At 52.4% G+C, this 21,917-nt stretch overlaps 8 protein-coding genes across 8 annotated transcripts; 6 read left to right on the top strand and 2 right to left on the bottom strand.

Moving 5' to 3' along the window:
• Positions 1-133: 133 nt before the first annotated feature.
• Positions 134-1,240, top strand: N0V89_004229 (uncharacterized protein; the record flags this gene model as incomplete). The annotated part of the gene is made up of 1 exon (XM_056213017.1): positions 134-1,240. One exon carries the CDS (start codon positions 134-136, stop codon positions 1,238-1,240), a length of 1,107 nt encoding a protein of 368 aa, XP_056073325.1.
• Positions 1,241-3,249: 2,009 nt separating this feature from the next.
• Positions 3,250-3,834, top strand: N0V89_004228 (uncharacterized protein; the record flags this gene model as incomplete). The annotated part of the gene is made up of 2 exons (XM_056213016.1): positions 3,250-3,258; positions 3,520-3,834. The coding sequence occupies 2 exons, from the start codon at positions 3,250-3,252 to the stop codon at positions 3,832-3,834; spliced, it is 324 nt and encodes a 107-aa protein (XP_056073324.1).
• A 1,623-nt stretch (positions 3,835-5,457) lies between these two features.
• N0V89_004227 (uncharacterized protein) lies at positions 5,458-6,339 on the bottom strand (the record flags this gene model as incomplete). The annotated part of the gene is made up of 1 exon (XM_056213015.1): positions 5,458-6,339. One exon carries the CDS (start codon positions 6,337-6,339, stop codon positions 5,458-5,460), a length of 882 nt encoding a protein of 293 aa, XP_056073323.1.
• Positions 6,340-6,932: 593 nt separating this feature from the next.
• N0V89_004226 (uncharacterized protein) lies at positions 6,933-7,851 on the top strand (the record flags this gene model as incomplete). Its single annotated transcript, XM_056213014.1, has 3 exons — positions 6,933-6,989; positions 7,226-7,339; positions 7,543-7,851. The coding sequence occupies 3 exons, from the start codon at positions 6,933-6,935 to the stop codon at positions 7,849-7,851; spliced, it is 480 nt and encodes a 159-aa protein (XP_056073322.1).
• A 20-nt stretch (positions 7,852-7,871) lies between these two features.
• On the top strand, positions 7,872-9,915 carry N0V89_004225 (uncharacterized protein; the record flags this gene model as incomplete). Its single annotated transcript, XM_056213013.1, has 2 exons — positions 7,872-8,037; positions 8,564-9,915. 2 exons carry the CDS (start codon positions 7,872-7,874, stop codon positions 9,913-9,915), a joined length of 1,518 nt encoding a protein of 505 aa, XP_056073321.1.
• A 774-nt stretch (positions 9,916-10,689) lies between these two features.
• Positions 10,690-12,453, top strand: DPL1 (Dihydrosphingosine phosphate lyase; the record flags this gene model as incomplete). Its single annotated transcript, XM_056213012.1, has 2 exons — positions 10,690-10,790; positions 10,848-12,453. 2 exons carry the CDS (start codon positions 10,690-10,692, stop codon positions 12,451-12,453), a joined length of 1,707 nt encoding a protein of 568 aa, XP_056073320.1.
• A 1,153-nt stretch (positions 12,454-13,606) lies between these two features.
• Positions 13,607-15,486, top strand: N0V89_004223 (uncharacterized protein; the record flags this gene model as incomplete). Its single annotated transcript, XM_056213011.1, has 3 exons — positions 13,607-14,283; positions 14,346-14,912; positions 14,958-15,486. The coding sequence occupies 3 exons, from the start codon at positions 13,607-13,609 to the stop codon at positions 15,484-15,486; spliced, it is 1,773 nt and encodes a 590-aa protein (XP_056073319.1).
• Positions 15,487-18,680: 3,194 nt separating this feature from the next.
• N0V89_004222 (uncharacterized protein) lies at positions 18,681-20,528 on the bottom strand (the record flags this gene model as incomplete). Its single annotated transcript, XM_056213010.1, has 3 exons — positions 18,681-19,123; positions 19,174-19,869; positions 19,922-20,528. The coding sequence occupies 3 exons, from the start codon at positions 20,526-20,528 to the stop codon at positions 18,681-18,683; spliced, it is 1,746 nt and encodes a 581-aa protein (XP_056073318.1).
• Between the last annotated feature and the right edge of the window lie 1,389 nt (positions 20,529-21,917).

Below are 21,917 nucleotides of genomic sequence, written 5' to 3'. Positions count from 1 at the left end.
CCGCAACGTGACTTCGCGTGACGAACGTATGACCGTGGACCCCTCAAAACGCGTCGCACAGCTGCACTTCAGCCGAAACCACTTCTCGATCGTACATCACTCTTTGCGGCTTTAATGTAGCAGCGCAGTGGCCATGTTCGTCCCTCGCTCGCTCCGGCTCAAGGGCGTCAAGGAGACCCAAAAGCGCAAGATCGGCCAGCCACAGAGCTCAGGCGCGGCCCAAGTCTCAAGTGAAGACGCGCTCGTTCAGGCCATGCAGAGAACAAGCACCGATTCAGTTGCACCATCTCCAGAAGCGCAAGCGGAGGAACATGGTGACAAGCCAACTGTTCTCAAGAGTTCAAAGCCAGCTACCACAGCAGCCTCCCTGGAGTATCTTGCCCAAGTAGTCGCTGGAATTGAGCTGATCTTCACCGACTACGCGCACCAAGACAAGGATGGTGCCAAATGGCTTCAAGAGCGGCATAGGACGGTTGATGGGGAAGAAGAATATGTTCATCTCACGGCAATCCTCGATCACCCAAACATAGCAACTCTCAAGCCACAGGCCACTCAGTCATTCCTTCGGAAAGCACTACAAGAAGTATTTAGCCCATCACTCGAGCTATCCTCCTCAGGCTTCTACGTTCGCCGCCTTCCCTCCACCTACCCTGCGCCCTTCGTTCCTTCCAACTCCTTCTCAATCACAGACGACGACGGCCTAAGCTTCTGGGACCAGCGCGCCATCTACGTCGAGCCGCACATTCGGCACATGTGCAAGACGCCCGCCAAAGTCGCTCACTGGCTTAAGGAACACGGAGGGCTGAGGGCGAAGTGGCTGCCTGTTCAGGCGGTGCGTATGCTGTATAACGGCTGTGCTTTTGTGATTCTGAGTGGGAATGTTATGCATGAGGATCGGTGGAAGAAATGGAGAGCGGCAGGAAAGCCGGACGATTGGAGGGTGATGACGAAGGTGGAGAATTTGAAGAGGACCCAGGAGTATGAAAGGCTAGTCAGGGAGAGTAGGACTGAAATAGCGAAGCAGCGGCGAGACAGTAGGGAGGGGGGTAATGAGGACAGGCGGAGCGTTGTACGCTATGTGCCTGGTACGAGTACTGCAGGGGATGGGGAGCAGGCAGCAAACAGGAAGAAGAGGAAGCGGGAAAGGAGCAAGACGGCCACAGATATGGCGGACGACGAGGCAGACACAGGGGCTGCCCCCGAAGGCAACAAAAACCGGGCGAACAAGCGGAGAGCGTGAGAGAGACGTTCGTTATGCTCGGATGCCATGTTGCAGCTGACGGTTGTCACCCTACTGGCTGACCTGGTTAAGTCTTCCTTTACACTTTTCCACGCCTGATTGGCCGACACCTACTGTTGCGGCGGAAGACCACTCAGCTCAGCGATCACCTAGCGAATCCCCATGTATATTGCGCAATACGAGGCGGACACCTGATCCTGTGCTCCATGCGCGGAGCATACCCTCGAACTGCGACGCGCGGCGCTACGAAATACATCGAAGGGACGATGATTTCTATCACTAGAATGAGGATGAAATAACGCATACGAGGGTCACACGGCTTCATCATTCAAGAGTCATATCAGTGGGTAAGCCAAGGATGTGCAGCAGGATGCATTGAGCTCACTATGACCTGCAATGACGCACTCACCTGAACCTCGCCTCAGCCTCATTATGAGCCACTTCTACTTCCTCTCCAGCGGAGGCTCCATGACTCTGTCCTTGACCACCCGCCTTGTGATTATCATGGCCGATCCGTTCTCTATTGCTGGGAGCGCCGTAAGCGTCATCTCACTCGGTCTTTTTGCGTGTGAAAGACTGCATTTCCTCATCGGCGACGTCAAAGCCGCCGTGGACAAGGCTGAAGACATACGTATCGGACTTGATCGCTTGAAAGACTAACTCGAGCAACTCGAGATTGTCCTCATTAAGCTCGATCCGCTAAGTTCTGTTGCTGCTACAAGCGCAGCTGTGGTAACGTGCAGGGATGCCCTCGATAAAATCAGACAGAGACTTCCGGATACTGCGGATGGCAACAGCTCTCTGATTCGTCAGCAATTTCAGGCCATCAGGTTCAGTCTATCCTACCCGTTCAAGAAGGGCGACGTTGAGTACTTGCGGTCTCTAGTGAAGGACATCCGCCATGACTTACAAACTGCGTAATTGACTGTAGTCTTGTGATACGAGATGGCTGTGATGATGTCCTGGCCAGAAGGCTGTAAGATATTGCTTGATCATGGAGTAAAGTTGAAAATCCGTCCCGGGAACCCGGATTTCTTTTGTGGGTGGTCGTGTATGCGGATGCCAAGTGATTCTGGCTGGAGATGCGACCTCATCTGGACCCAAGTACGATGGACCAACTTGGGAGCTTGAAGTTCGCTCTTTCCCATGTCATTGAGGAACGCCACCTTTTGTACCGCGTCGACGCTTGGGACCGTCTTCCCGGGAACTCAGAGAAAGCCAGTCTCATCGTTACTAGTCTTGTATTACAGTGACTAGGCCTGGAAGCACTGGTTACCAAACACTTGCGTGAACGGGAATACCCCTGCCGAAAGGACAGGCTCCTCGATGCATGTGTATGCAGAATTCTCGAAGAGAGAGGTGCCATTGTTCCTGCATCGCTAAAACCTTCCAGCGTGTGCGTATACACTGCGCTAGGTCAGCAACTTCCTAACTCTTGTGTTTTGGATGTTTTGTACGACGCTGGATTTAGGGATGTTTCGGTCCCAATCGAGCTGGACGGCCAACCCGCCTTTGTGGGTCCTCTCCTATTCTATATCCGGCACTCCGAGTCTAATCTACGATCATGGAAGGTCTTGAGCGTGGTCGAATGGTTTCTTGCTAGAGGCTCGGACCTGAGTCAAGCGTGGCCGGACTCATCCATCCGGTGTCTGCATCTACTCAGTTGGTGGTTTGGATTCGGCTTCTTCAGAGCGCAATGGCCACGACTCAACGCTATGTTCAGTCTTCATGAATGGAACACAGTTCAAGACCAAACATTCAGAAAAGTCAATAACGATTGGGAAGAAGAACAACACTGACGTCCTTTGAGCATGTCCATATTACATCAGAACTACACTGCCAAGAATAGCGATGCCAAGCTGTGGCATTGCATCACGAATACTGTAGCTGATCAGACGTCGGACCTATGTGTGTGTGTCACTGTAGTAAATCCGGCTGTGTTCTGATAAGTATCCTCTGCAGGCGTTTCATAGTAGAGCTACTGGTATCCCCGAAGTGGTATGCTAGATATGGACTGGGTACGTACCTCGCACAACACTGGGCAACCATGTGCTCATGTTCGATAGACATCACACTTCAAACTGTAGCAGACCGCTTATCACTGTTCGCTTGGCTGAAAACCCCATCAAAACGATGCTTGATTACTGATATCATCCGGTTATTCACATTCTGGAAATTGGAAATCCGACACACGTGTTGCCATCGTAATGGGTCATCCTATCACGAATTCGAATCATTGGGTCCTGGCGTCAAGCCCGGCCCGCGCTTTTCGCTTAAAGAAACAGCGGCTTCACAGGGACGACCAACATCTTATTGAAGTTCTCGAAAGCCTGGTGCCGGAGCTTGAGCAGGCCCCCGGTGATCTGGGTAGATGCTTTCAGGTCTCTACTGAGACCCACATGCTACCTAAAATCAATGAAGTGCTCGAGGAATTGGCGAAAGAAGACCACGAACAGTTTGCGGACGGCCGTCAAGCACTTGGTGTTACCATAGAGCCGACTACAGGCCATGTACCGGATCAAGGCGGTCAAGGTATCATCAAACAAGGAGAACAGGCTGAGGATAATGAAGAGAGTAGTGATGAGGATGACTGATTGGGAGATTACAAGGCTCAAGATCAGTCTAGGTTCACGCTTTCTAGTCAATCTCAGCATTCTTAAATTGAAAATAACACGTGGAGCCCTGGGAAAATGTGCGATAGATATGTGGTCATAACGTACAGCCCTCTAGACAAGATCAATACCTTTCTCAAATCCACCAGATGATGCTCAAGGATATAGTGGCCAATCATTCAGAAACCAACCGGACTGCCCTTTCACTAAAATGTACTACGATCAGGTAGTTTAGATGGATCGGGCATACCGATCTTTTCCAAGGATTCCTCTCATACCGCGCCATCCCCTGTCACTCCTAGATTATATGTAACCTCTCATCAGCACTTACACCGGAATATCACTCTTCACTGTACGCCTCACCCCTATACCACACATACGCCCGCCTCCACCGTACGCGTAGTCACGCGTTTCGCAAGCCCACATCGCAATCAGCAGTCGAGTCTGTTTGCCATTGTACCTCGGAATGCTCGGCGCTATTTTTAGTCGGTACCTCCCACGTGCGTCGGTCAACCTCCCGTCCGTTTGATCCTCGGACATTCGGTCTCCTCCACGCTTCCGACGTTTCGCGCGCTGGTTCCGTTTCCCTGTTCGAGGCTCACGGCAAGTGTTCTGGAACGCCAATAACCCCCACTAAGAGAGTTTTCGTTTGACAGGCCTTTTGCGTCGATCGCTTGTTGACAGCTTGGATTATTTAGGCTATCGATAGCGGGACTGGAAGGGAGCGGATGAGGGACTGATCTGTGTGCCTGAGGCACAGACGGTCTGGGACCGCAACGTGCCCAGGTGGTATGTCCCGCATTGTTGATTGCGGCGAACCATACGAGAAGCACAGATGATTAATTTCAAATATTTCGATGCGAGTCTCGATACGACTTCTTGTGTACCGATTTCAGTCTGTCTGTAGAGGGCGTTCAGCTCCAGCGCCACTTCGCTACACCTTCGCTTATGAGATGACGCGGGTCTTCGCTTCCCACTTATCCACGCGAGATACTCTGGGTAACTTGTCCACATAGCGATTCCATCCCCGTATAGTATAGGGATGGACTCTTAGTATATCATGGGTCGTGGGGTGTAAGCACCGTGTTGCGTTACATGGTGTGAGATCGGCGAAGATCGGCCAGCGATCGTCATGCGACGGAATGAACCGCATGACAAGCCGCGTGCGATGGCGTCTCGATCTCAGGGTCCAAGTGACGACCAATCCATGGCGACGAAGGAAGAGTCGAGGATTTCGATGGTGCTGTATCTTGATGTGAGTGGCTTTGGGTTCTAGAATGTTTGGCAAGGCATGGCCATGTGAAGCTGGTGCTTGAGTCACGTTCATGTGGGAAGATGTACGATGGTAATGTCTGTCTTTCAGAAAGGCACATGTATTTACAGAATTAAAGTAGGTAATAGTATCCTGAGTAGTGCGACGCTCTGAGCAGTCGCCTAGTATGCCAGCCATGCAGATGTGGTATCATGGAAAAGAATCAACACCGTGAAATGCTCATGAGATAAGTAAAAACGCCGATGCCTGTGCGTAATGTGAGCCTGAGCTTGTCCCGTGTAATGAAGCTGCCTCCCGAAACGCCATGCAAGAATTCATTTCGTGCCGGTTGATTAATTGCTATCTTCGCTCGTTGCCACGCTTGTTGACGCTGACGACGACGACGAAGTCGACTTGTCGGACGGAAGCGGGCCAAGTGTCCATCTCCAGTCTCTTCTCCGTTTGCGCCGCCCCGCTACGGGTGTCTCGGGACAAGAATCGCTGTCAGATTCGGAAGAGTCGCGCTTGTCACCCGCGCGTGGACCTCTGGGCCGAGGCGAGGTTTGCAACGAGGCAAATGGAGAGGCTGATGAGGATGACGGGATGGATAGCGAAGGCGATGCGGTAGAAATAGTCTTTGTGTTGATTGACAAGGTTGTGCTAGTTTCTGACTCTTCCGATGGAGTCGTTGCGAGCGACGAGACGGTCGAGACTGAAGACTCGATGTCCGAATGCGCCAGTGTAAACTTCACAGTCTTGATCTCCTCTTCTAGTGGTGTGCGGAAAGACACGCGCTTTTCAGCCGGGAACAGTGGCCTTGCAGTGGCCATTTTGCGTGGATTCGGACCGTTGGAGAGTATGGAGCGGACGTTGTGCGGTTGCTTGTATGGAACGATGGAGGTGGCAGAGTCGGTAGAAGCCGAAGTGAGGGCGGATGATAGTGTCGATGCTGAGCTGGGTGTAGATGCGCTGTTTGGGGCGTTGCAGCTGCTGTCTATAGACAGACGCAGTTTGGATGGGCGACCAGTGGCCGGTGCAGCAGAGGCCGGGGGCTCGTAGGCGTTGGAGAAGGTGTTGCGGGCGGTGGGCGAGACGGCGCTCAGAGTGTCGAGACGCAGGCTGGAGCCTTTGCCAAAGGTGCGATGCTGCTGGGTGTCGAGGCGGAGTCTAGGTCGCTGGGAGAGGGCGGGCTGGCGCGGGGTTATTATGGGCAGCTGGGTGGTGGTGGTGGCCATGATGTGTGTGGGAGGGTCCCGTGAACGGACGGTGGGCGCCATGGAGTGTGATATAGTCGACAACATCATGCGAGCAGATGGAGAGGAGCGTCTGGGGTGGTGACGGTGGTATGGGGATGGCGCAGATGGGAGGGGAGCCGTCAGCTGGGGGCAGCTCGTGTTGTGCTTGGGCTTCGTATTCCTGGCTGCTGATGCCGGGGGGTAGCGGGACGCGAGGGGCACGTCTTCTGCGCATCGAGGCTGGCGGGCGGCGGCGTATATAAAGCGCAGCAACTTGGGCAGGACGAAGCGGGGGCGTTGGTGCTCCACCAGAGCGTCTCTTGGGTGGAGCGCAGTGACAGTCGCCGGGGGGCCCACAAAACCAACGGGCGCGCGCCGTCCAAGAATAAACAACCTATTTTCGACGTGGCAAACGCTCTTGGCCCGCCCGCCGTAGCGCACATCAGAGCCCGCATCCACCGTCGTCGTCCTGCTATTGCCAATAGCCTCCCTCTTGGCTCGCGCTGCGTTTCGCATTTCGAAGGCGCTTCTGTTCCATCGCAGCGGTTTCGACGCGCACCTGCATCCCACACGTCTACCCACCCACGGCTGCCATGGACCGGCCGAGGAAGAGGCTCAACCGGCCCCTCGACTCCATCATCATCCACTTTGTAAGCACAGGCCCCGGCCTGCACTGCCTAACCTCGCAGTGCACGCCAGCTGATGATGCGCCCAAAAGCCCCGAGCCTCACATCTCGTCGTAATCGCGACGGCAGTCGGCCCTAATCCTCAACAAGAGCCGAGCTTGCTAACCACGTCTGTCACCTGTCCAGGACTATGTATGCATCCACTGCGGTCGTTCACGAGGTGTATCCAGTCCGGCCTAGCTTACTCATGCCCTCGCCAGGACGCCTTCTACGCCAGCGTGGTCGAGGCTGAAACGCCGTCGCTGCGATCCCGTCCGCTCGCCATACAACAGAAACAGATCGTGGTCACTTGCAACTACGAGGCACGCCGGAGAGTAAGAGTTCCATTGTTCCGTACGAATCCTGTCGCGTCAGCCAACTGCGCGATTTCGACCTGCGGATCGCACCAAGGCCGAATTGCGATCCTTCCAGCCCATGTGTGCCTTTCCAGCCAATCGCAGCGAACGCCCATCGTGTGCTTCCTTCGTTACCATCTCGTCCGTATCCTGTACGCGAGTCAGCACGCTGACCCTCGCAGGGCCTCTACAAACTGCAGCTCATCAAAGAAGCAAAGAAGATCTGTCCGGACGTCGTCATCGTCCTCGGCGAGGATCTGACACGGTTTCGCAATGCCTCAAAGGAGCTCTACGCCTTCCTTCGCTCCTTCTCGTGGAACTCTCGTTGCGAAAGGTTGGGCTTCGACGAGGTAGGCACATTCCACGGATTCTTCCGTCAGCTTCCTTCATCTTGGCAGCACCGCCATTTCGAATTCCCCGCCGCAAAAGCTCCCTCGCTCGTATATGCTATTTTCCTCATCGAGGTCCGGACTAGGATAAGCGAACACTAAGATGGCTTCCACAGGTTTGGATGGACGTCACCGATATGGTAGACTATAACGTGGAATTTCTGAACCCAACGGATCTTACCTCTTCCTTTTTCTGTCTTTCCAAAACAGATCCATCGGCTGGCTTTGCTTTCGATGCTTCCAAGGTGGCTGGTCAGACATATCCAGAACAAGCGGATACCTCTTCAGGTAAGAGCGGTTCTTTTCCATTTCAGGTTTTTGTTCCTGGGGCCGAGTGTCGTCAATATTTGCATTTGGTATCCTGGTACGACACCGGCATGCAAGCTATCTGTACGGCGCCGTGCGGCTGTTGCCTGCGTTAGATGTTTCGCAGAACATTCTGTTTCGAACATTCAAAGTAAGTTTAGTCCGGAGTCTCCAATCCTGCGCTCGGTTGTGGTGTTCGTTTAGACCCGCACATCATCAGCCTTACCACGCTAGGACGGCTTCATCGTTCACGTGGATACGCTCTCGACACACCCTGAAAGCGAGTGGGCGAAGTTTATCCTGGTCGTATACCTTTGTCTCAACATCTATTGCCGCTGGTGCGGACCAAGGGGGCGGGGTTTCGACATACAAATTAAGCGTCGTGCGATATACGCACCCGCGTAAAATCCTTTACAAGCCACGCAGCGGCCGTACGCCTTAGGCCCTGTCTCCGTGGTTGCAGATTGCGGGGAGGCCGTTGTCTCATCAGACCGCTAACGTACCGTAGATGGCCTGTCAGATGCATTGCGCCTACGTCTGATACTTGGCAGTCATCTTGCCCAGTATCTACGACGCAGACTCGAATTAGAGAAAGACCACACCTGCACGGTCGGCATCTCGACAAATAAGCTTCTCTCCAAGCTTGTTGGCAATGTGCATAAGCCTAACGATCAGACTACTCTACTTCCGCCCTACACCTCAGAGGACGGTCAGGATAACGTCACCTTATTCATAGATAGCCATGAAGTCGGGAAGATCCCTGGCATTGGCTTCAAAATTGCACAGAAGTTGCGCGCGCTCGTGTTGCAGAGGCCAGCAGAGTTTGACCATGGCTTAGTTTACGGCGGCACCAAAGAGAAGGTGCTCGTTGGTGACTTGAGAAGGGTCTCTGATATTGGAGCAGAAGCGCTTGAGCAGATTCTCGGAGGCGCGGGCGCGCCATATAGTATTGGCGCTAAGATATGGGGTTTACTGAATGGTATCGATGATAGTGAGGTCGGACGGGCTCGTGATGTGCCTACTCAAATCAGCCTGGAAGACAGCTACATCCGTCTCGATACTATTCTTGAGGTGAAGAATGAGCTTATGTTATTGTCGAAGAGCCTGCTGCGGCGGATGCATGCTGACCTCTTAGAGGATGACGAAGCTGTTCTCACGTCGGCCGATATTAACATTGATAACACGGAATCGTCGAGTTTGAGCGCGAAGCGATGGTTGGCTTTCCCCAAGACCCTGCGGCTCACAACCAGACCACGTCTTCCGCAGAATCCAGATGGCAGTCGCAACCGCTCATTCGCACGAATTTCTCGCTCGGGGCCAATGCCAAATTTCGTCTTCAGCTTGAAGGATAACGTTAACACATTGGCCAAGCGCTTAGTTGCAGAGGCTCTACTACCACTGTTCCGACAACTGCACCCGGAGAAGAGCGGATGGAATCTGAGCTTGGTCAACATCGCAGCTACAAACATGGTAGGCGCAGCAAGCGAAAAGGGGGGCGTGGGGCGTGACATCAGCAAGATGTTCAAGCGCCAGGACCAAGTATTGAAAGACTTCAAGGTCACTGAACCAGACGACGTTCTGCCGGCCGAGTCGATATCAGACAATGACTTGATGGACACCGCAGTCTCTAGTGATAAGACCGCGGTCGCCAATACAACCAAACTTCGACTCGATGGTACCAGAGGAGGTTCGGAAGACCTGCCCACCCCGTCTCAAGAAGTCACCTTCGCCACGCAGGATCGATGGCAGTCAGAGGACGAAGACATGTTAGACGAGGACGCGTATCGTTGCGAAGAGTGTGGCGCGGTGATGCCCCTCTTTGCGATGGGCGCGCATACACGGTGGCACTCCCACTCATAGACTTGTGTCTGTGGCCAACCAGCATTATCGATTCGATGAAAGAGATTATTATACCCACTCCGCTCCATTCCAGAGTCCAGGCCTTGAAAAGTCTACATTTACTTGACTGAAGTACGAGTACTAGTACAGCTCTATAATCGATAGTGTGAACCCCCTATGTGGCGTGGGGTTAATGACAGTTGTTCGCTTAGCTTCCGCGTGGCATCCTGTTCAAATCGGAAATAGGAGATGCGTCACGGATTTCCTCTGTTTACACGTGGACATGATACTCACTCCCTCCAACAATTCGATCCATGTTGCCATGTTGAACTGTACTAGGCTATGCTTACGAGCTCCCCTGCTGTATGTTGCTCATGGGTTAGTTGCCTCGCAAACCGTTGCAATACCTAGTGACAACCAAAAGTCTGTACCGAGACGTGTCAGGTCTTTGGTGAGATCAGAGCACAATAATAGCACATGAGCATTGAGGCATTCTTTACTTGATGATAGTACAACCGTGGTGTTGTCCGGCGGCCGAAGAATGCGTGCGAACCTCTATTGGCCTTCCAGAAATTGCGGGAGAAGCCGTGCGAACCACTTTGGTGCAGCCTCGGCAAGTGCACGGCGCCTGGCTTCCCGCCACTACCGCATGTGAACTCGTGGACGCAGCTTGACGTAGCAAACTGTCCAACAAGTAAGCATCCTCATAACGACCGCCAAATCTCTTCTTTTATACGTGTAATGCTATCGCTGGCCTAAAAGAACACATCGAGCGATCGCAACTGACAGCGCAATATGCCTGGCTCGTCGCGACTCCCCGTCAGTCTCCGCGAGACGTTCAATGCGCGCACTCGCTCCGTGAGGGGCCAGCAGCTTGCGGCGCTGAATGTGGACCTGTATGTGCCGACAAGGCAAACGGCAATGTGATGATGCTAATTCGTGGCGCGTCATAGGCTGCGGAACATTGTCTTCATACTCTTCGTACTCAGATGGACCCGCAAGCTCTTCTACCAGCTCAAGGGCCGCGGTATAAGTGGATCCGTCGTCGATGTTTACACCTCCATTCGGCGCACCCTCTATGGCGTCTTCCTCCAGCTTCCAGGCGTCCGTACAAAAGTCCAAACCCAGATCGCCGAGTCGATACTAAAGCTTGAGCGCAAGCTGGTCCCTTCCGGTCCCGGAGTTGAGCGCATTACTGCGCTACCAGCTGAGGGATGGAGCGAGGAGGACGTGCGGCAGAAGCTGGATGAGCTGGCGCAGATGGAGCACACGAGATGGGAAGATGGGAGAGTCAGTGGAGCGGTATACCATGGTGGGGATGAGTTGATGCGGCTGCAGACGGAGGCGTTTGGCAAGTTTACCGTTGCAAACCCAATCCATCCGGATGTATTCCCTGGTGTGAGGAAGATGGAAGCAGAGATTGTGGCCATGGTTCTGTCGCTCTTCAATGCGCCCGAGGGCGCTTGCGGTGTTACCACCAGTGGCGGTACTGAGTCCATCCTCATGGCGTGTCTGTCTGCGCGCAACAAAGCATATCAAGAACGCGCCGTCACGGAGCCGGAGATGATTTTACCAGAGACGGCACATACGGCTTTTCGCAAAGCGTGCGAATACTTCAAAATTAAGCTACACCTGGTAGCGTGCAAAGCACCCGCATACAAAGTCGACTTGCGCGCAGTCTCGCGCCTCATCAACCCGAACACTATCCTCCTTGTAGGCTCAGCTCCTAATTTTCCTCATGGTATCATCGACGACATCTCAGGTCTCTCCAGGCTAGCGCACAAGAAGAAGCTCCCGCTCCACGTCGACTGCTGCCTCGGCTCCTTCATCATCCCCATGCTTCCCAAGGCAGGCTTCGAGTTCGAGCCTTTTGACTTCAAGCTCAAGGGCGTGACCAGCATTTCCTGCGACACACACAAGTACGGCTTCGCCCCCAAGGGCAACAGTACCGTCCTATACCGCTCTGACGCCTACCGCAAATACCAATATTTCATCAGCCCGGACTGGTCCGGCGGCGTCTACGCCTCCCCCTCCATCGCGGGCTCGCGACCTGGTGCCTTGATTGCAGGCTGCTGGGCCTCCCTCGTCAAGCAAGGCCAAAACGGCTATATCGACGCATGCCATAAAATTGTTGGCTCCATGAAAAAAATCGAATCCGCAATTCGCGAGAAACCCGAGCTGTCGTCCGACTTGAAAGTTGTAGGCCGCCCGCTCGTCTCCGTCGTCGCGTTCCTCTCTCCCTCCCTCGACATCTATGACATCGCCGATGGCATGAATGCAAAGGGTTGGCATCTCAATGCGCTGCAATCCCCGCCGGCGATCCACATCGCTGTCACTTTACCCATCGTGGCTGTCGCGGACCAGCTTATTGCAGATTTGGTGGAGGTTGTGGAGGGGGTGAAGGAGGAGGAGAGAAAGAGGATGGCTGAGGGCAAGGGGGCGAAGGGCGCGGTCAAGGGAGACACTGCGGCTTTGTATGGGGTTGCGGGGAGTTTACCGAATAAAAGTGTGGTTGTGGATTTGGCGAAGGGTTTTTTGGACACGTTATATAAGGTGTAGGAGATAACATAGGGCTCGAAGCACGGAGTCGTGCACCGTAAGCATCATCACCAGAATAGGACGGGATGGGAATGAGGGGTTTGATAGCGTTTCGGTATAATATGCTTATCATTCATGATTTTGAGTGTGATGTGAGTTAGTGTCGATGTGCGTGCGTGCGTGAGAGTTGATTTGTGGAGCTTGGGCTAGGCAATGTTGTTGTTGTGGGGGGGGGGGTCACTTTTTCCGTAGAGACACATCCATCAAGTGGAGCTGAGCTAAGCGAAGCGTGGTCCTCGATCCGGGATCATTTTGACGATGGAGGCGTCTACGACGTCGGCATTGTTTCCGAGGAATGTTAGTCGGTCAAAAAGCGATGCATGAAAGTGTTTACAATGAGATATCTGAAGTGATCTTTAAACATGGCTGAGATGATCGAGCTAGCTAACCGATTGACCAGTTTGCTTGGGGTTGACAGTGTCAGGGGCATGTTATTGATGATGCCCGGCTGCCTCTTACAGATGTAGTACAGATCGGGTCGAAGTGATATACGGACACGATGAAACACAGTGAGTACAGAGTCAGGGCGTACACACAGACAGCAATAATTCCAAGTATTTAAACTCATAGATCAATTGCCGATCGAAGTGATATTTGTTCATGCACATGAGGGTTAGCCCTGGGTCGACTCGGGAGTCTTCGCGGGTTTTCTAGCAACGGCCCATAGTACCCAGCAGCTCGGCCGAATGCCAAGAAACACATTGTTGTCAAAGTCTCGTGTGCACGTAGCAATCATGTGGAAACAGTCTACAATTCTACGAGTGCCACATGCAAAGGACCCCCCGGGGCCCTGCAGACGAAGGAGACCCTGTTTCAGGATAGAGCTAGCCGTTTCAGGATAGAGCTAGCCGTTTCAGGATAGAGCTAGCCGATTCACGAAAGCGCGACACGACGTCACAGCTGCGACGACGAAGTTGGACACCTGCTACGAGTCTTTGCAAGCCCACTTGGGCAGGACCTACTGATACGATATGTTTGCGCGTGCATATTCCCGGTTCCTATTCTCACCTCTCATCTACACACCTTGAGGCAGTCTCTCGTGCATGTTATCCTATTGCTTGATACAACTCAAACAGCCCATCGCTAACTAGTCGATCGCTCACCGCCATTCACCATGGCGTCGGGTCACTCGCAAGACAGCTCTTCGGATGCGAATTCTAGCTCGCATTCAGATCAGGTACGGACCGACCCAACTAGTCCGAACGCCCCTCAGGTTTCGCAACAAGAGTCCGCATCGAACTCAGAAGAAAAACCACATAGTGTCGCGGACGCCTCGGCGAACACCGCTCTAGCCCAGAAAATCAAGGACAAGGACCCCGAGCAAGCCATCGACAAGCCGACGCAAGAGTTTAGGAAAAAACGAACCAGCTCAGCCAGCTCCACACCAAGCCAGAAACCCGTGGATGACAGACATGACTTGGCGGGGCCACTTCCGGATCTACGTCCGTTGACCCCAGCTATCGGCACTGTTCGAAAAGACTCGCCGGGATCGAGCCGTGAGCGGGATGTGAAAGACGGTGAGGAGGTGAATCCCGAACCCGATGTACAACCAGGCATTCAGTTACGCAAGGCTATCTTCGACGGGAAAGAGAGGGTGACAGAGAGAGATGCAAGGCTGTCGGATGTGGATCCCGAACAGATCACGCTAGGGAGACCTCAGGATTCTCAGCCGAAAACATTATCACAGGAACTGGCGACTGATGGGGCGAAACGACCTCCTCTTTATGAACCAGAAAATCGTCCAGAGCAACCAACTGACCAGGCGCAGAAAAGGCAACCTCTCCCTGCCAAGTATGTTGTAGTATACCAGAAGAGGCAATGCAGAGTCGCATTGCGCTAACAATCGTGGCCAGTAACGTCGCGTCACCTTTCGATGATCGGAAGCCGGACTGGCTCTACAGGAAAGCTCTACCAATATGTGTACGAATAGAGCGGTACAATCCAGTACTCCTGAAGAAGGCACTCAGGTTGTTTGAGATTTGCGATTTTGCTTCCACGCCTGACGTTATCCGAGGAAGCTGTCAAGATGTGCTAACACGAGAATGGACGCACAGGGTTCCCTTTGCCCCCTTTATCCAGCCTACGCCTCCGGCTTTCACTGCCTCCAAATGCCTGGATTCTGTCATCCGAGAAGTGTATGAGAAGGATACAGGGCGCGATGTGAAGATCTTTGAGTTTTGCGCTGGGAGTAGTGGACCCACACCAACGTTCGAGAGACTCATCAATAAGCATCGCGCAAGCAAGGGTGAACGTCCGATCCAATTCACGATATCGGATCTGTATCCCAATCAGCAGGCTTGGGCACAACTAAGAGGCTCCTCGCAATGGCTCGACTTCGAGGACGAGCCTGTTGATGCGATCAGACCACCTCCGAAGGCCATGAGCCGGGGTTCTGTTTTCAGCAAACATTCAGATGAGCTGTGAGTGAAGAGGGTTCCTAAAATCCCTCGACTGACAACGCAAAGGGAAGAGAAACACAACGAACGCGTCTTCAGGCTCTTCAATTGCTCCTTTCACCACTTTGACGACGACACTGCTAAACAGATTCTGAAGAGCACAATGGAAACATCGGATGGTTTCGCAATCATTGAGCTTCAAGACCGTCGCTGGCTCATGCTCCTAATGATGCTCGGCAATATCGCTTTCGTCTGGTACACTGTCCTTGCCACATGCCGGCTACGTGGGCGTTTCACCTATGGTGTTCCTAATGTTTTCTTATATCCCTTCCTGTGGGTTGCAGTTATCCTCGTACTTCAGATCGACGGCTTCGTGTCCTGTCTACGTACTCGAGAGTTTGGAGAAATCACTCAACTGGTCAAGCAAGCTGCAGAAGAGGATGGCGAGATCTTTATAAGGACTCGATCACAGGGCGACGAGCGTCTTCAGGTATACGATGTACCATCGTGGGAGATAAGAGCTCATGAGAAAGTTATGCATACGCTGCCGGTTGGTTACATCCGCATGATCACGGGTGTCCGAACGGTGCCAACCTAGGAAATTCACGATCTCAAAATCGCCCTAGAAGCGACGAGACTGGCCTGTGATTTTCATCGCATCAGACCGGAGCAGGCTGAGTCTCGTCGAGTTGCGTAATTGATAGGAGAGATTACAACAGACAAGATAGAAAGCATCAGGCGATATCGACGCTTCAGACCTGAGCGCGGGATCTTGAAGAGGGCTTTCTCTGATATGTAGGTAGAGGGATGCCCACGCATTTTACGCATTTTCGATATCGATCAACTTTGGCTAGAGGAACGATTGTCGAGTACAGTCTGGAGTACTAATGCGGGCCAAACAGAGCGACTCGCCACACCTGCTACACAATTGACTATCGCATCTGATCATGGACTCCAACAGTATCGGCCTTCTCCGGAGGACGATTTCAATTTAGGTGGTCTTTAGTTGCGGTTCCGTCGAGGTCAACCCTACCAATCACGTTTCTCAGCAGAACTTGAGTATCGTCGATTAGGGAAGATCCCCAGACCTGCGAGATAAGTTCCCATACGTCTTTCAGTTCCTCCGCATTTTTCTAGTGTCCGAAGAAGAGGACTCTTAATGGCGCTCTTGGGGACTTTCATGATATCTACACCTGGCGGATACTATCGAAGTCTCGACCTGGCGAGGACAAAGAGCTGTTCTATACAGATGTCTTAGCATGGCATCAGGCGCACATGTTCGATGCTTTCTTGGGCGTGCGACACAATGGTTCCACCCCGAGCCGTGGGGCTGAGGGTGAGGAGTCTCGCGTGGCGGGAGACGAAACATTTCGCTTCGAAAACTCTGCGAACCAAAATATGACCATGTTGTTGGGCCCATACCCTAGAATACGGAGTTTTTCATATCTGGGGCTTTACCTGTCCGCTTTGCAAGTACACATGGGAACGAATAACAGTTTGTCACCGGACCTATACCTGGAGATGTGGCTCAAGAGTATTTGATGTATAGGGCTTTACCACTAGATGTTCCCAGCCCACAAGTTTCGAGCACGGAAGACACGATTCAGGCACGAACACAGGCGCAGACTTTGCAAGAATTGCCCTTGGTTCCATTCCCGGATGATACTTTCGAGGAAAAGAGTGGAAAGCCAAGCCAACAGGCACTTCCGTCGGCGTCAAGCCAGTCAAGTCTATGCAACAACATAGTCGAGTGCTTGAGCACGGGAAACTATATCGTGAGAGAGTGGCGTAGTGGAGAACCAATTGAACGAAGTGATTATTAGAGGAATCTGAACAATGAGACCGGGTCTGCCGAACGAACTGTGGTACTTCTAATCGACGCGCTATTTCCACCCCGACAACAGCCAGTCCTGGTCAGAATGCGGAATCAATGCAAAATCTCAAAGGAAGACACAGAGAGACCACACTGACCAACCCGCTGCCTCTAAATCCGTCGAAATGGACGTTGGAGAAGCATTAGTCAAACAAGACGCACTCGTTGAGCGTAGTCCGGCATATGCACGATCCAAAAGCTGACATGAAGCAAAGCCAAGCTCGTCGCAATGTCCATCCATTGGCGGACCCGACCCGCTCTTAGCGTCGAGCCAAGACCCCCCAGTTGATTCATCAATTCATGAATACCGATGATAAAGGCGAGGCAAGACAGAAGAGCGAGGCTGAGCAGTTGTATTACTTCAAACTATGCATTAAGAAGACGGAGGCCGTGGACTCGTCTCCGCGGGAGGAAAGTGACGAAGACGAGAAGGCCAGCGCTTTGCAAACATAGCAAGCTGATTTGGAGTTTCCAAAGCAAGTGATTGCGGAACATTTTCTGGTCTCAGCTCCCAGACCCGTTTGTCCTTACAAAGCTCGATCGCGAGGTGGGCAAGGAGACCGATGAGGCAAGCGAGTCGATAGTCAGCGTTGATGCACGGTTGTTCAAGTGGTCTGAATCGCTCAAAACGGAAAGCAAGGCCATAGGCAAGGCCGCATTGAGCCAGCTGCATGTTCCATTTAGTCCACCTGTTCCGTATTATGCTCTGATTACGCAGCCTAGACAGACGCAGCGACTAGGGCTGAGCCTTCCACAAGATCCATCTCCAAAAGAGGATCTCAAGTTTCTTTGGGACGAGAACGTAGATGTAGAAGACTACGAAGACGGCGGGTGCAGATTAGATCATTCATAGCTTAGTATAGCGCGAATTCAGGTGTGCTGCGCTTTATGGCACAGAATTAGTTTATTATCCTCGACAGCATTGAGTGGCGAAAATTCGAAGATTCCCTCATTTCCTGGTGTCGAGTTAGTATGCTAACTTACGTGCTTGTTGAGTGCAGTTACGGCTGAGCCCGTGACTGTTCCTCCACTCGATTTCGAACTTTTGCATAATGTGCTAGCAAAAGTGTAGATGAGTGGAGGTAGTCTCTTACATCACTGTGAAAGTTGGCGATAAAGTACTAGATCACAATTCTGAGAACGCATTGAGCGACTCAACTTAGGATACCCAGTCTTCTGACTGACTCGCAAATGCCTCTTGGTCTACAAGCTTATAGCCGATCCTGTTCCTATACAAGCGGGTGTAGTCACAAGTGTAAGCGCGCTTTCTCCTTTCGACGCTACACACAAGCTAGTGCACAATATGAGCTCCGCAAGCTATGCCGCATTCTACTTCTACGCAGTGCTTTTATTTGAGAGACAAATATTTAACCAAACGCAGATTAGTCATCAGTTGGTAAAGCAGTCGCTTTAGCTCACTTGGGAGAGCGCCAGACTGAAGCAATCCGCCTCGGCGGCAAACTTCGGTTCGCAATGAACAATGACATCTGGAGGTGTAAGTTACAGGATCCTGCACGCAGTGCATTGCATAGATCGAATGAACTGACCAATAGTAGACTGTGTTCGATCCACAGAAGCGACAACGAGTTTCTTTTTTATTTTGGCGATTTTTGTGTCGGTGCGTGGTGTGGGGCAGGCAGGCAGAAGAAGCGCAATATGTGCATGGAGACAGGCTCTTGCGCCTTTGTAAAAATCGGCCATGCGATATTAGGTAACAACCTTGAACACGCAGTGTAGAGCGAGTAACCCTAGAATACTCGGTACTCTTATTGACCTTCGATGTCCAGTCAGCTGGGAAGCTTATAGCGGCTCGTCGTCTTGACACAAAGGACAGGTACTTTCAGAAGACTTTCAATTTTATTCTTTTGCATGGATGTTTTGAACACTTCCAGCCTACCTTGAAAATTAAGGAACATCGACTAGTATACTGGCAGTTTGAACGCATCAAGGTCGTAATGCCAGGTATCAATGCTCTCCTGGTCATACACGCACTCCGGCACCGTCGCATTTCCACTATACATAGGTCTCAATGGCCACATACAGATTTTCTGATTCTGTCCCTTGTTTGAGCCGAGGGACACTGTCGCATTGAGCAAGTCCGGCGCCACGCCGTTCTCGACCCAATCGATCAGCTGCTGCATGCTCGTCTGTGGCCATCCACCATTTGGTTGTCCGCTGTTCGCGCCACAGTGTCCCGCTCCGGGAACCAGGAAGAAGCGGTAGAAGTCTTGCAATTTAATGGAAGACTCGTTGTACGAAAGCGATGGGTACAAGACGGATCGGACGGATTCCCAGTAGCGAACGCTGGATGCGGCTGGAATAGAATTGTCGGATTCACCATGGAAGTGAAGGACCTTGGCGCCTGCTGAAGTCAGCCCATACTACCTCAGAATGATCCGAAATTCCGCTTACCCGATGCTTGAAACTGCGAGAGGTCCGGCCAGGTCGTTTGGAGTGAATCCTCGTACATCTGCCACAGATCATAAATCCACTCCACCATCGTGTCATACGTCACGCCATCCAGACTCGTCAGTGTCGATGTGTTCTGCAACCAGAGATATCGAGTTACAAATTCGCCTCCCAAACCGCTGATACTCAGCTCCCACTTTCCAGTCGCATTGTTGTACTTCGTCTGCGCATCCGCGAATGTCGCAGCCGGCTGGTAGGAGAAGTACGCCTGGCGTCCTTGCAGGTCGTGCAAGCCATCAAGGATTGTTTGAGCAACCGCGACTGCCTTTGCGCTGACAATTCCCTTTTGTTCTGGCGTTGGCTGGCCTGCACCAGGTCCGAATCCACCGCCACCCCCAGCGGACGCAGCGCAATAATATGACGTGCCAACGGTCGAATTGGCGTGGAATTTGAGCTTGCATAGGTCGGACCGCGCCACAACACCATCGCTCTTCCCATCCAGAGGATCACAGAATTTGATCGTCGCATTGACAATGGCCGTTAGCTCGCAGGGCGACGGGAAGTAATCCAGAGTATTCTCGACAACGTTACTGTACAAGTGCTGGATTTGTTGGTGCGCGTAGCGGAAGGCGGGCGCACCCACACTCGCCCCATCGAGTTCCTCGAATCTCTGCACTTGCGACCAACCTTCACGACCACCTGTGGAGAGTAAGCATTTCCTTGAGATTAACGTGCAGAAAAGAGTACTCACCTTCCGAACAACCCTGGTAGTACGCGTACAGCTTAGTGCTGTTTGACACAGACATCAGATTCTTGGTGAAAGCCTTCCCAAGAACCGTCATCTCATGGATTGCCTGGTACCCAAACATGTACACGTTCTCCCAGTTTACGGTCCCATTTGCCAGAAGGAAGTGTGCATCAGCTTGCGTATTGAAGTTACCAAATCCTCCGTCCGTCAATCCAGCTATTGCACCAACGCTCACGCCGCCCGAGACCGACGAAGCACCAGAGTTGATGGCCAATCCTCCGCCGCCGGTGGCCAAGAAACGGTTCTGGAAGGCCGAGGGGTCGGGCGCGAAGTAAGCGACGTGTACGAGATCATCGCGACCATCGTGCGTGTAGGAGAACGTGATGTTGCAGTATGAGATTGTCGCATCGGCATAGAAAGTGTTATCCTGGACTGCGAAGTTGGAGGTAAGGGTGGTGATGACGGAGCTCTGGTCAATCGTGATTCCCTGATACGTGCCGGCAGCTGGGAGCTTGGAAGCAGCGTAGGTTGTCGTGCATAGCTCTTCCAGAGTCACTGCCGCGGCTGTGGAAAGCCCGGTTGTGATCGTCAACCCAATATTGAGCCGCATTCTTGCTTCGTGTAGTGGACCGTCGAAGGAACGGAACGGAGCGCGTTTCGTTGGCGAACCATGTTGATCATAAGTATTCGTACACAATATGCCTAAGGAGCGTAACCTTCTCCTCTGGATGCATATTCTCGTGGACGCGCGTTTCCTTCTTGATTGGGTTGTACGAAATGCAAACCTGCAATCTACAAAGCGTCAACTCTACTCCCACCGCAATGACTTCCGGGGCTTGCAGACTTATGTACGAATCTTCGGGTCTTTTTGTATGTCCGAACGGCGGGAAATGCGCTTAGTATGTACGAGACAAGGCCTCGACTGCCTAGAAAGTATCGCGTCCCTGGTGTGCACGAGATTGGCGGCGGAAGCACCCCGGATTTGGGTGCCAAAACCGTTTAGCGTTCCACACCGGTAGATCCGATTTCGTGACGAAGATTGGAATGCATGCTCCTTGGGAAGCGATGTGCTCACATTTGTGTGAGTTTAGAGCCCTGCATAGCCCTGGAAAAGGTGAAACCGCAAGCGAGATTGTTGTTGCTTTCTAACAGACCTTCACATTGACCGTGTGCTGGCGTAACCTGCCGCTTTCGGCTGCGCTACGATACGCACCAAAGGCTGCTACGTCATCCTTCTTTTGCTCGCAGTAAATTTTTGCTGACCTCTGATGAACACTTTGATACAACTCTGGCTAATTTTGAATGTCTGGTAGATTTGTCGTCGACTAGAGCCGTGACTTCTCTCATCCGGACTTATCAGCTCCTATCGCGATAATAATCACAGACGACTCAGGGAAAAGCTTGGATCTGGAACGTTGTGCAGCTCACTAATGATCAGTACATTGAATCGTTCAGACAAATACTCATGTGTTCTCACTCCAACACCATACGTGTGGTACTCGAAACAAGACCAAGTCCTATCAACAATTGGGGTTACGCATGCGTGCCGAAACTTTGCTGCGATACATGACTTGGCCAGAGAGCGTTATGCCTCCTAGGTGGAGCTGAAGATGCGGTGGAAGATCCATTAGACAATGTCGTGCACGAGTCTTGAGGCACACGCCGAGTGTCTACATTACATGCGGGCGGTTCGGGCCGGTAGAGTGGGGCCAGATCTTACGCCCTCAGCTGTCAAGTAGTTGAAGTTGATTGCGGACAATTCATGATCGTGACTGTCCTGCATAGGTTGCGAAAGTATGCCTGAGATGCTAGATGAAGCAGTGCTAGTGTTAAAGCAGAAGGCGAAAGGATTCCGGGGATCGCTTGCGTTTGAACATACGTACGCTAATCTGCATTCGGGCCCATGTATAGCACACGCGTCCAGATGAAGGCATGGGCTTCACCCAAGCCTTATATTAGTAGCCATCCTAAAGAAGTGTTCCCAAGCCAGATTGCGAGG

Source organism: Didymosphaeria variabile (assembly GCF_027946475.1).
Source record: "Didymosphaeria variabile strain IMI 356815 chromosome Unknown scaffold_3, whole genome shotgun sequence".
Classification (NCBI taxonomy): Eukaryota; Fungi; Ascomycota; class Dothideomycetes; order Pleosporales; family Didymosphaeriaceae; genus Didymosphaeria; species Didymosphaeria variabile.
The sequence above is the reverse complement of the archived record's forward strand: the minus strand, read 5'-3'. Positions and strand labels throughout refer to the sequence as shown.